Source organism: Cupressus sempervirens, chromosome 1 (assembly GCF_028749045.1).
Source record: "Cupressus sempervirens isolate cs-2001-9-10 chromosome 1, ASM2874904v1, whole genome shotgun sequence".
NCBI classification, from domain to species: domain Eukaryota; kingdom Viridiplantae; phylum Streptophyta; class Pinopsida; order Cupressales; family Cupressaceae; genus Cupressus; species Cupressus sempervirens.
Window position 1 is genome coordinate 265,322,549 of NC_143118.1, and position 12,068 is coordinate 265,334,616.

Sequence of the window (12,068 nt, forward strand, 5' to 3'; positions counted from 1 at the left end):
ATTCCCATTATTATAAATCTAATTAAATTTTTCTTGAACTTATGTAGCACCCACAAATGGACATCTCAAAGGAAAAAATATCGTGTGAAGAGCACAATCTATGTGTCCAATTTTTTTTATTTCATAATAAATATGAAGAGACTAGAAGGAAACTGGCTGTGTCTACTTTATCAGGTTGCATATTACAAATAGTAGTGCTATCTACAAACTTCTCCCTCCTATTGTATCTTCCTTTAATTTGAATTTTATCTGTCAACTATGACTATTAATGGATATTAAATCACTTTATGATTTTCAATTCTTTGATGAATTATGGAAGTTTACACATCAATACATTTTTTTCACCATTCTACTTTTGGCTACCATTAAACATGTGGTGAGATCTTAAATTGAAAAACAAATTCAGTTATCCTTGATACCCTTTCAGTTCCGTTTTCCCATTAGTTATAAGAATTTGTACAAATTATAGTGTTACAAATTGAGTTATGGCAACTTTACATACATATGATATATATGTTTCTTGATAGACTTTGTCATTGTTTTTCATTAGTACATGTCAAAATAATATTGAATGTTTCATGATAGACTTTTTCATTCATGTTTTTCATTAGTGCATGTCAAAATAATATTGATATAACCACTATTAGTCATTGCACGCTATAATACACACTTATAGGCTATTTGTTGCATGTACATAAACACTCAACTACTAGTACAAATGACAACATACTAATATAATTGACACAAACTATGTCACTCACACTTAAACTTATTGATAGCTAACTCAAACACACAATTGTATGAAATCAAAGGGAAAAAACTGTTATCAACATAGATTATGAAAATTGACAAGATTAATATGAAAAGTATATCAAATCAAATCAATGTTTGTGGTTGCCTTGCCTTTTCACGTTTTGAGACTTTCTCGCATAACAGGGTTTTGAAAGAGCTATCTGATTAAGTTGGTTGTCGATGCAACTTGTCACTTATTAAAACTCAAATCAATAGGAAAATTGATCCATTTTTTATTCGAATGGTTGTTAATCTCCGAGTATTTCTGCACACGACGTGTTTTCTTACTGGTACACCTCTCACAAAGAGTAGAACTCGTCACAGTCATTTTGTCTATAAAAAGGCCAAGACAAGGAATCAAATTACGATATGAATGTCTTGTCAAGTAAAATCACTGCTCCTACTTTTGGGTAACCGGCGACTTTTGCACATTTCTAGTCTCTGTCTGATAACAGAGGTTTTGAACGTGCTCTATGCTTAAAAGACTTGAAGTAATAAGATGGTATCCTGACATTGCAACGTCTTTTCACCCATTTTAATTCTCATTTTAAACATACTGTGGGCGTTATATTTTTGTCTATAAAAGGCCAGAAGTACCCAGTGCAAAATCACCCTTGGAAAATATGGCTCTCACGTGTATTTCTTCCCCAACGATGATCTCTTGCTTGAAATCTAAGCTCACCCATCTGATAAGCACTTGTCCCAAATCATTCCCAACATTAGCAACAAAAAGCCTGAGGAATCCAATAATGAATAAAGCCATTTCCCCCACTAGTACTGCTCATCAAAATGTTACTAGGCGTACAGGGAATCATCATCCCAACTTGTGGGACGATGATTTCATACAATCTCTCCCTAAACTGCCTTACAATGTAACCTTCTTTGCTATTCCAGTTTTTTTATAAGATGATAATATGAATTAGAATGTTAGAATGTTATTTTTTGTGTGTCATAAATGTTATTTTTTTCATGTATCTGGAATGTTGTTATTCTAGTATTAGAGTTTTTAGATTAAATTATGTATAAAATTTTATCATCAATATTTCCAATCATATTATATGATTTATCATAAGAATGAAACAATAGCTAGAGATGATTTATCATCAGAATGAAACAATAGCTAGAGTAGCTAGAGATGATTTATCATCAGAATGAAACAATAGCTAGAGTTTCATTTTGATGAAGATCATATAGTATGATCTGAAACATTGATGGTGAAAAATTACACCCAGTTTAGACCAAAAACACTCAATAGTAACATAATAGACTATGGCAACTACATCATTGTTATGTTATTATTCTAATATAGATTTCAATGTTTTTTCATGTGTAATTGTTTGTGTTTTTCAGGCTCCTGAATATCTTGAGGATGCTGATAGACTCGTTGGGGAGGTCAAAAACATGTTCAGTGCAGTGGGTGCTGGGGATTCTTGTGCAGAAAATATTTTGAGGCGTCTTGAAATTGTGGATAAAGTAGAACGCCTTGGAATTGGGCGACATTTCCAAACAGAAATAGCAGAAGCTCTTGATTACATTTATAGGTACGTTTGAACAAAGTATAAGATTGAGATGTTAAAAACAAATGATTTATTAAGGTTTGATTCTTAAGCTAAAAATGTTAAATAATCAAAATTGATTTTTTTTTAAAGTTTAATTTTATGATGATATTTAAGAGTCCTCTCTTAAAAGTATGATTTGGAAGTGAAATTTATTTGAATTGCAGGTTTTGGAACGACATGAGTAGAGATCTGAATACCGCAGCTTTGGGACTTCGAATCCTTCGACTTCATAGATATCCAGTATCTACAGGTCTGATGTTTATACTTTACTGTATTATTATATTTGTCTATTCTTAACTGTTTTAGTATATTTGAATTCCAGATTAACTCTAATAACTAGTTGATTTATGATTTTCTCATAGTCTAAATTTCTTTGGCATATCAAGCTATTCCTATGCTCCACGGAGTTTCCGGGACGGGGACGTTTTAGGGGACGGGAACGTGTTTCCGGTACGGGTACGGGTCGAAGCCAAAATTTAGGGGACGGGACCTCAGGGGACGGCTATAAAATATAGGGAATTTTAAATTTTTTATATATGGAGAATTAGACTTCTTTAGAGATATATTTCTGATATGCATACCATAACAATGATAAATCATAACATTGATAAACCATTCACCATAGAATACATGGAAATTGAAAACTATTAAGATTAGAATCAAAATGAGAATATGATATGATGATATATCCGAATATCGCATACAATTAGCAAAAATGCCCAAAGGCTCCAAGTATCAATCTATCATCATCATGCATGAAATGAAAATCAAAATGACACAATGAAAGTAAATACTAGAAGTGTAAATGAGATGTCCAACTCCATAATAATCAAAAGCAATAATGTATCTGAGTATCTGAAAAGCAGAAAGCCAAATATATGGCTGTCCTCTAGGAATCTAAATCTCTATCTAAATCAAGATCATCATCAATCTCATCCTCTGAATCACTGGCAGGGGTAGGCAGAGGGTCCTCATCCAATGGAACTCCAAGCAGCCCTGGGGGTGTGTTATCCTCATCAATCTGCAATGCATCCTCAGGATTAACATCCCAACGTAGTGCTGGAGTCTGTCGATACTCAAGACTTTGTCGCTCCTGTAGTCGCAATACACTATGAACAGCCACAAGCTTCTCTGATCGTCTAGAGGTAAGGTTGTTCCTCTTGACCGATTGAATGAAGCTATATGTAGACCAATTCCTCTCTGCAGCAGAGGAACTCGCAACCTGTGAGAGAAGACGGGTGGCAAGGGCTTTCAGCTCAGGTGCATCTCTACCATGCCATGTCCACCATCCAATCGGGTCCTTTTGAGCTAATGTAGCTCTATCAGTCCTCGCCTCTGGTCTACCAAATGTTGGACCACGAAGATTGGCAAAGTCAAGCCATTGCCCTCGAATTTTTGCAGCATCCTCTGCACTATACATTTTTGAAAGGGCCTTGAAGAAGCCGTCCTTCACCTATATTGAACAAACAAAAATTAAGAAGTGAGAACTTAGAGTTTATAAACTTTACAAATAAAATAAAATATTTAAAAATGTATTATAAAATCAGAATTCTTTAATAAATTAAACTCACCTCCTCATCATTAGATGGAAGCACTCTCCCAGGCCTTGGTGCATACCATTTTGGATTGACTGCATAGGCTGCCATATGAAGTGGGTTGTTCATAGTGTTCCACCTTTTCATTACAATGGGCTTAAGATGCTCCTCGTAGAACTCCAAAGTAGGTTCCTTATCTTTAACAGCTTGCTTGATCTGCCCAAGCATGCTATCAAAAGTCTCATAAATCTCTCCAAGGCTAGGAGAGTCAGTATCAGCATATCTAATGACCTGCACAATAGGGTCAATGAAGGAGCAAATGTATCTGCAAATGAAAGAAAATTGCAAGTGAGAAACATAATATGTTAAAAAAATCAGCAAGTGCTTAAATCAATTTTTTTTTTTTATTAAATCAGCAATAATAACAATTATGATATCCACCAATTCTTAAGTTTCTTACCTCATTGTGGTCCACCAATGTTCATCTAGGATTCTTCGTTTGACAAGTCTTCCATCTGGGGTGCTTGATTCATGCCATCTATTCCACTCTGCATTGACCACCATGGATTGTAAGGCCTCTTGGACCTCAAGCATCCTCTCCAACAAAATGAAGTAGCTAGCATATCGAGTCTCCACAGGCTTGAGGAATTCTTTTTTGGAAAATGTCCTAAATAATGCAAGAGATGTGTGATGATTGCAAATAAACATTTGCACGTCTCTAGCCTCAAACACCATAGTCTTTATCCAATCAATTTTCCCAAAGTCCTTCAAGGTGTTATTCAATGCATGTACACAACATGGGGTCCAAAAAATGTGTCTATAGGTGCTCTCTATTATCAATCCAGCTGATTTACACACACGGGCTGAATCAGTGACTACTTGCACAACATTTGAAGTCCCTACCTCTTCTATAGCATCCTTCAAAATCTGAAATTGGAAGGATGCATCCTTCTTTTTTCCCGAACAATCAATGGCTCTAAGAAAATAGGCCCCTGCTGTACTAGTGACAATAAGATTGATGAGTGGCCGATGTTTGATATCGGTCCAACCATCCATGATAATAGAACATCCATCACTCATCCATGTTTGCCTCATATCCTCCATCAAAATGTTTACTTTTGAGTACTCTTTGTCAAGGATAGTGGTGCGTAATTTAGTCTCTCCTGGTGGTACAAATGAGGGACCAGCAGCATAAATATCTTTGCACATTTGTTTATAGAATGAGGAACGAGAAACATGGTATGGTATGCCATGAGCAACAAGAAATCTGCCAATGGACTCTTCAGCTCTATCTTTTGCTTGTATGTTAAATAAATCAGCCACATTGGTATCTCTCTTAGTCTTGGCCTTTCCCTTCCCTTTACTAACAGTGCTAGTGGGAGTCAATGAGGGTGTGGGTGTGCTACTCATAGGACCCCCGGATTTCAATAACTCCCCCTCCACATACAACCTATTGGCCTCAAGTTTTTCTTCCTCCGTAATTTTTTTGCAACCTTTCACCCCTTGCCCACCTATCCATAAAAGATGGCAATACACTCTTGTGTAGCTCCCAAAATAATGCTTCTTACATAAATGACACTCCCATTCCCTACTACCCCCCGAATTTTTCTTCTTATTCTTGTCTACTTTTGTGGCAAATTGTAGGAGAGGTTTCTTAGGGTTGAATGGGCCTTTGGCATATTGTTTTAAGGCTTTGGAAGGGCACTCAAATGGATTAGGCATAGGGACATCTACATTAGGCTCATCAATGGCTGCCCTAGGTCTTTTTCTTGGTCTTTGTAATTGTGACACTTGAGTTTCTTGCATGGCAACTTCCATGCTATCACTACTTCCCTCACTCTCACTGCTGCTCATGTTTTTGCCTTTGGATTTTACAATGATTTATAGTATACTGCTGCAAGTTATAGAAAAAAAAAATATTTCAATGTTCCATTAACATGCCCTCTTTATGTCATTGAAAAAAATGAAAAATGACAACAAACAACAATGAAGTTTGAATCAAACAAAAAGAAAATAAAAAACATACCTAGAATGAAGTAGAAATGAAGGCAAAACTTTCTCTTCCACCTCCAAAACACACTCCTCTTTTGTTGTTGTTGAATGTTCAATGTTTTCCTCTTCCTCTTCCCAACTTGCAAACAACTCCAAATGAGCAATGAGCTCCAACTTTAACTATTTAAGAAGACACATTAGGGTTAACAACTTAACATCCATGTGGGCCCTAGGCGGAATAGAAAAGATTAAATTTTTTTTTTTAAAAACCATTTTTTTTAACTTTTTAACTCACCCATGGCCGGCTGGAAAATAGGGGACGGCGTGGGCAAAAGGGTACGGGCGAGGGACGGGAACGCCGTCCCCGGTACGGAAATCCGTACCCAAGTTTCCTACGAAATTTTTTTTTGCGTTTCGGGGACCGTCCCCTTTCCCCTCAAAAAGGGACGTCGCAGGGTACGTCCAAAATCCGTACCCGCGTCCCCGTTTCGTACCCGGTACGGGTACTAGGGTACAGAGGCAGGGGACGCGTCCCCGTGGAGCATAGAGCTATTCTTAATGTTCCAAATCTTGAGCACAGTCTACATTGTGGCCAAGATTATTAGATGAACAAACGTATAAACACACCTAAACTATTCTTGAAGTAATTTAAGAAGGAAAATGGTTCCTAACAGTTTACTGAAATATCTAATATTTCGGATATTTCAGCCTAGATTAATTATGTTCCAGCTATAACAGTGGATAATTAAAAATTTCAAAGCTCAGGAAGCTACCAAAGAATTAATCGTCATGCATAAAATCTTCTTTATTGAATTTTGTGCATATCTTTTGTGAAGGAGATGTCTAAACAACAAACTGAAACGCAGGTATTTTGAAGGGGCGCATTTTTTTTTCCATAATTGTTCGTATAAGATTGACATTGTAGTTTATCTTTTATACAAATTCCTGATGTGGCGACCGCGGGATATACGATGTAGTTATAACTCTGACAAAAAACACCATTTTTATACATTACTTTTTTGGGCATCTATACCATCTTTGTTGGCCGGAGTAGATAAGCAAGATATTGTTTGGCATTTAATACCCCATGGATTATTGTACTAGAAATTTAAAGGAAATCACATGCCTTATCTAGGCTTCGATATTTGCAAAGTCTAGGATAGATAAAGAATAGTTAGAAATAATTAAATAGGATTTTAGGAAAAGTAATATGGAGGAGTATACTTAACATTTGAGAGGATGCTCAAGAGTTAAAATATATGTTTATCTTTTCCAATACTTTTGGAGATATAATATAGATGAGTATACCAAACTCTTGAGATGATGTTAAGATGTTCATAAGTTATAGTTGCATGGAGAAGTATACTTAACACTTGAGAGGATTTTCAAGAGTTAAAATGTTTGTTGATCTTTTGGAATAGACAGATATACTAAACACTTGAGAGAATGTTGAAGATGTTTATAATGTAGTTATTAACAATAACTTCATTCATGCAATGTATAAATTAATTATTGAATCTCATTTTTCTATCTAAATTTGAATATAAAATTTTGTTTTCTAACTAGATATATTATATTGAATGATATCATGGCAGATGTGCTAGAACAATTCAAAGATAAAGATGGACACTTCTTATGTTGCAATATTCAATTAGAGGAAGAGATAAAAAGTATTCTAAATTTATATCGAGCTTCATTAATTTCCTTTCCAAATGAGAAGATAATGGATGAAGCTAAAGCCTTTAGTACCATCTATTTAAAACAGATTTTTCAAAAGTCTCACATTCTTAGTGCCCATCTTCTAAAAGAGGTAATAATGATTTGTGCACACACACAAACTATTATTTTTGTTTGTTATGTAAAATGAAAAGTTATATAGGAAAGCACATGGATATAAATTTTATCTATTTTATCTAAATATTCCTTTCTTTTGTGTGCATGTAGATAACATTTAACTTGGATTATGCATGGCGCACAAATTTGCCAAGATTGGAAGCAAGAAACTATATGGATATCTATGGTGAAAATAGTTCATGGATGATGTAATTCCAATGCTTCTAAGTTTTATTGATGTTTACCATAATTTTAAATTTTAAATAGAAAATTCTTAGAAAATTATGTATCTAATCATTGACTTCCAGGGATATGGATGATAAAAATATTTTACATCTGGCTAAATTGGATTTTAATATCTTACAGTCAATGTATCGACCCGAGCTTCAAATGATATCTAGGTGAGTTGATTGAGAGAATTTATTTTTTATTAAATTAATATTTTAAATAAGTATGCTAGTATATGTCTTATTATATCTTTCATTTTAGGTATTTGAGATTAGACATGAACTTTAATTACATAGTTAACTGATCATGTAATTTCTAGATACACATTTTTTTCCAATTCTAGAACAGAGATTAAAAAAAAAAATTCATTGCAAAATCTTGGTTTTGGTTTTGGTTTTGATAATTTAAATTCGTAAAATTAAATTCACATAATATTCCTTATATATCTTATACTTTTGAATTTTTTTATTTTTTGTGATTTTAAGATGGTGGAAGGATTCAAGGTTGAATAAATTGGACTTTTGTCGTCATAGACACATTGAATATCTCTTTCAAGGATGTGCAATTACTGGAGAACCTAAATATTCAGGTTTTAGAATTGACTTTGCAAAATATTCTGCCCATGCAACAATAGTTGATGATATCTATGACACCTATGGTACTATTGAAGAACTTAAACAATTTACAAAAGTTTTCAAGAGGTAAGTTTTCCTTTAAGAAATATTAATTTGATAAACATTAATTTTTTTTAATGCAAATAATGATATGTAGAATTGAAATGTTATTTAGGTGGGATTCCTCTCCTCCAAAATATCTTCCAGAATATATGAAAATTGCATACTCTGCACTTTATGATGATATTAATGAAAGTGTACAACAGGCAGCCAAGATTCAAGGCCGTGACACCCTCCAAAATGCTCGAAATGCTGTATAAATACAAATATCTTAATTTTAAATATATATTATAGATTTTGAATATTTATATTCGTTAATGATGCATTATTAAATATTCAACATTATTCACATAATAATTAATTAATTTTGGCTATATATATATATATATATATATATATATATATATATATATATATATATATATATATATATATATATATATATATATATATATATATATATATATATATATATATATATATATATATATATATATATATATATATATATATATATATATATATATATATATATATATATATATATATATATATATATATATATATATATATAGGCCTCTCTCATCATTACTTTCTTTTTATTAGTATTATGAATAATAATATAAAGTTCCATGATTGTATTTGAGTAAAATATTTTTTCATGTATAGTGGAATGACTATTTGGATGCTGTGATGCAAGAAGTTAAGTGGCTTTCCATTGGCCACATGCCGAACTTGAAAGAATTTTTAGAAAATGGAAGAGAGAGTTCAGGATCTCGTGTAACAACATTACAAGCTTTATTAAGATCAGATGTGGTTCTAGAAAGTGAATTTCAAAAAATTGATCACCCATCTAAGTTCAATTATCTTTTTGGATTGACACTTAGATTAAGAGGTGATACTATGACCTTCAAGGTATGTAATAACACATCAATCGTAATAATAATTTTATAGGTGTAAGAAATTGTATAAGGAAATGTTCGATCAATATTTATCAAACTAAATGTCATTTGTTTTATTTTGAAGGCTGAAGCAAATCGTGGAGAAGTCACTTCATCTATAGCATGCTATTTAAAAGAGCATCCAGAATCTACTGAGAAAGATGCATTGAAGTATCTTCAATTTATGTTAGATGAACATTTGAAAGAATTAAATTTGGAGTATTTGAAGACTGATGGTGTTCCAATTCACATTAAGGATTTTGCTTATGACATGTCAAGATGTTTTGAAGTTTTTTACAAAGAAAGAGATGGATTTAGCATTTCTACCAAAGATATGAAGAATCATGTACAACGAATCCTTATTGAACCAGTTGAAATGTAGTACCTTAATTTATGTATCTCTTGACTAATTAACAATTACACATTGAAGTGTATTACAGAAATAAAATTTTGCATGATTAATTGAAAGAAGACGACTTCTATAGTTATTTTGGTAAATAATGTTTTTTATTTTCTCATTTTTCAATTCATTATTGATTTTGTTTCTATGGACTATAGTAAATAAGAAGGTTCATATATTTTATGTTATCACTATGTCTGTATACACTATGTTCCATATTTTGGTTAGATTATATATACTTTTATAATTAGTAGGTAAAGCGATTGGTTAAAACTGCTAATTTGTTAGTGTAGTTCCAACCAGATTGAATGCACTAAAGATATTTAATATATATATATATATATATATATATATATATATATATATATATATATATATATATATATATATATATATATATATATATATATATATATATGCAAATATATTAAATACTTTGTATATATATGAGAAGGTAAATTGAACTATACATAAAATCTACTCATGCTATTACAAGTTAAAGCCATGATAAATCTATTAAAACTTAACTTAGTATTAGACCAAGTGATGGAGACCTATGAAAGGCTAGTTAAATGCTAGATAGAAAAGTTGAAGAACCATGTAAATGACTTATATCGATATGTGTAAAAATAAATCCAGAGTATATATATGTGTACAAATAAATTCGGAGACTACTTACAATGCATATATTTTGAGAGATATGAAAGGGAGAAATTTTTGTTTGACTTATAGAACACTCCAATTTTATTTTCTGAAATTAGGAGATTGCAAAATGATGAGCATGAACTATCATTTAAATCTAATAATTTATTATATATATGATGAAAAACTTCAAATATACACCATTAGAGCTAGGAAATATGATACCCAATCAGCTCTATGGTAGAGTACATGAGAAATGGAAGTATGCATTAATGAGAAAAAGATAAATAAGAAAGGGCACTCTTTCCCAAGTGATGCCTAATTTAAACAAAAAAAATAAATTAAAAAGCTATGAAAGAATATAATAATAGATTTGGTCTTAAGAGGAGGGTTTTCCTAATTTTGAAAAACAAAGATGTTCAATCATTCTAAAGAATAGTATAGTGATGTGGAATAAAATATATAGATTAATACCCAACGATGAATAGAAAGGTGAGGAAGAAAAGGATGAAAAGGAACATATAATTTGACAACACAAGAGATATTAATGTCGACTCCAAAAATATCATTAATAAAATTCATAATATGGTGCAACAGAGTGAAGGGAAGACTGGAATAGTTGTAATAGAAGGTGAATCTAATATGAGCCCACACATTGTATTTAGTAAGGAGAATGCCATAGCTAAACCTAAGAAGCAAAGTGAAGGTCACATACAAATCAAGTCAGTACAAATTCCATGATGGGCCCTCATCCTATGATTGTGCAAGTATAATACTATCCCAATATTGATGCACATGAGTCCATACAACTGGTAAAATCCACACTTATTACTTTTACTATTCTAGATGTCACAATTAGTAAAGATCAAGGACAAGAAAATGTAAGTGATAGTCATGCCAAGAAATAAAACATATTGTCCAATGAAGAGAAAAATGCACAAGTTCAAGAACACCAAAATGATGTAAATGAGGGCAATGACAATGAGAACATTGAAGGGTATGTGTAGGATCATGAGGTGCCAAAATGTGGTGATACAAAAAATATCACTTTTCATCTAAATTTGATGAAATGAAAATGGGTTCTTAATGACATTATTAGTTTTCCATCTATATAATTGTTGTCAAATTATGTGTTCACTAATTAACTATTACCTATTTTCTAATGGAGTTACTTATAAACTATTGATTTATATACTGATTGAATTTTTTTTATAACTTTAAAGTGATATAGCCTTTTCAAAATCTAAAAGATTCATCACATTCTATTCTTTTTGTACTATGAGGAAAACAAAAGGAGATTTTAAATTCATATAGTTTTGAATGAGCTAAGGTGGTCAGACACAAGAGTTTTTTATTCCAAAAAATGTTGCAGCAGAAAATTCAAAATTAATTATTTACTTGTAATAAAATTACAAAAAAAATTTACATCATATTTGGGTATGAATCTACTTCTATCTAGAATCTTTAAAAAA

The 12,068-nt window shown here is 32.0% G+C and overlaps 2 protein-coding genes across 2 annotated transcripts; one reads left to right on the top strand and one right to left on the bottom strand.

Moving 5' to 3' along the window:
- Positions 1-1,415: 1,415 nt before the first annotated feature.
- On the top strand, positions 1,416-9,936 carry LOC149577136 (alpha pinene synthase, chloroplastic-like). Its single transcript, XM_089822392.1, has 10 exons — positions 1,416-1,664; positions 2,143-2,333; positions 2,516-2,601; positions 7,474-7,688; positions 7,823-7,920; positions 8,020-8,112; positions 8,425-8,640; positions 8,729-8,867; positions 9,283-9,528; positions 9,640-9,936. Exons 1-10 carry the CDS (start codon positions 1,416-1,418, stop codon positions 9,934-9,936), a joined length of 1,830 nt encoding a protein of 609 aa, XP_089678518.1.
- LOC149577137 (uncharacterized) lies at positions 2,979-6,418 on the bottom strand. Its single transcript, XM_089822380.1, has 4 exons — positions 5,913-6,418; positions 4,347-5,780; positions 3,923-4,211; positions 2,979-3,804 (listed from the first exon to the last, which is right to left on the bottom strand). The coding sequence occupies exons 2-4, from the start codon at positions 5,738-5,740 to the stop codon at positions 3,241-3,243; spliced, it is 2,247 nt and encodes a 748-aa protein (XP_089678506.1). The 5' UTR covers positions 5,741-5,780; positions 5,913-6,418; the 3' UTR covers positions 2,979-3,240.
- Positions 9,937-12,068: the final 2,132 nt, after the last annotated feature.

Excerpts from the sequence above, each read along its gene's own strand:
- LOC149577136 (XM_089822392.1), top strand. The coding sequence starts at position 1,416 with ATGGCTCTCACGTGTATTTCTTCCCCAACGATGATCTCTTGCTTGAAA. Across the intron at positions 7,921-8,019 it reads GAAAATAGTTCATGGATGAT|GGATATGGATGATAAAAATA; the intron begins GTAATTCCAATG and ends ATTGACTTCCAG. Across the intron at positions 9,529-9,639 it reads GTGATACTATGACCTTCAAG|GCTGAAGCAAATCGTGGAGA; the intron begins GTATGTAATAAC and ends TTTATTTTGAAG.
- LOC149577137 (XM_089822380.1), bottom strand. The coding sequence starts at position 5,740 with ATGAGCAGCAGTGAGAGTGAGGGAAGTAGTGATAGCATGGAAGTTGCC. Across the intron at positions 4,212-4,346 it reads CATTGGTGGACCACAATGAG|ATACATTTGCTCCTTCATTG; the intron begins GTAAGAAACTTA and ends TTTCATTTGCAG. Across the intron at positions 3,805-3,922 it reads TTCCATCTAATGATGAGGAG|GTGAAGGACGGCTTCTTCAA; the intron begins GTGAGTTTAATT and ends TGTTCAATATAG.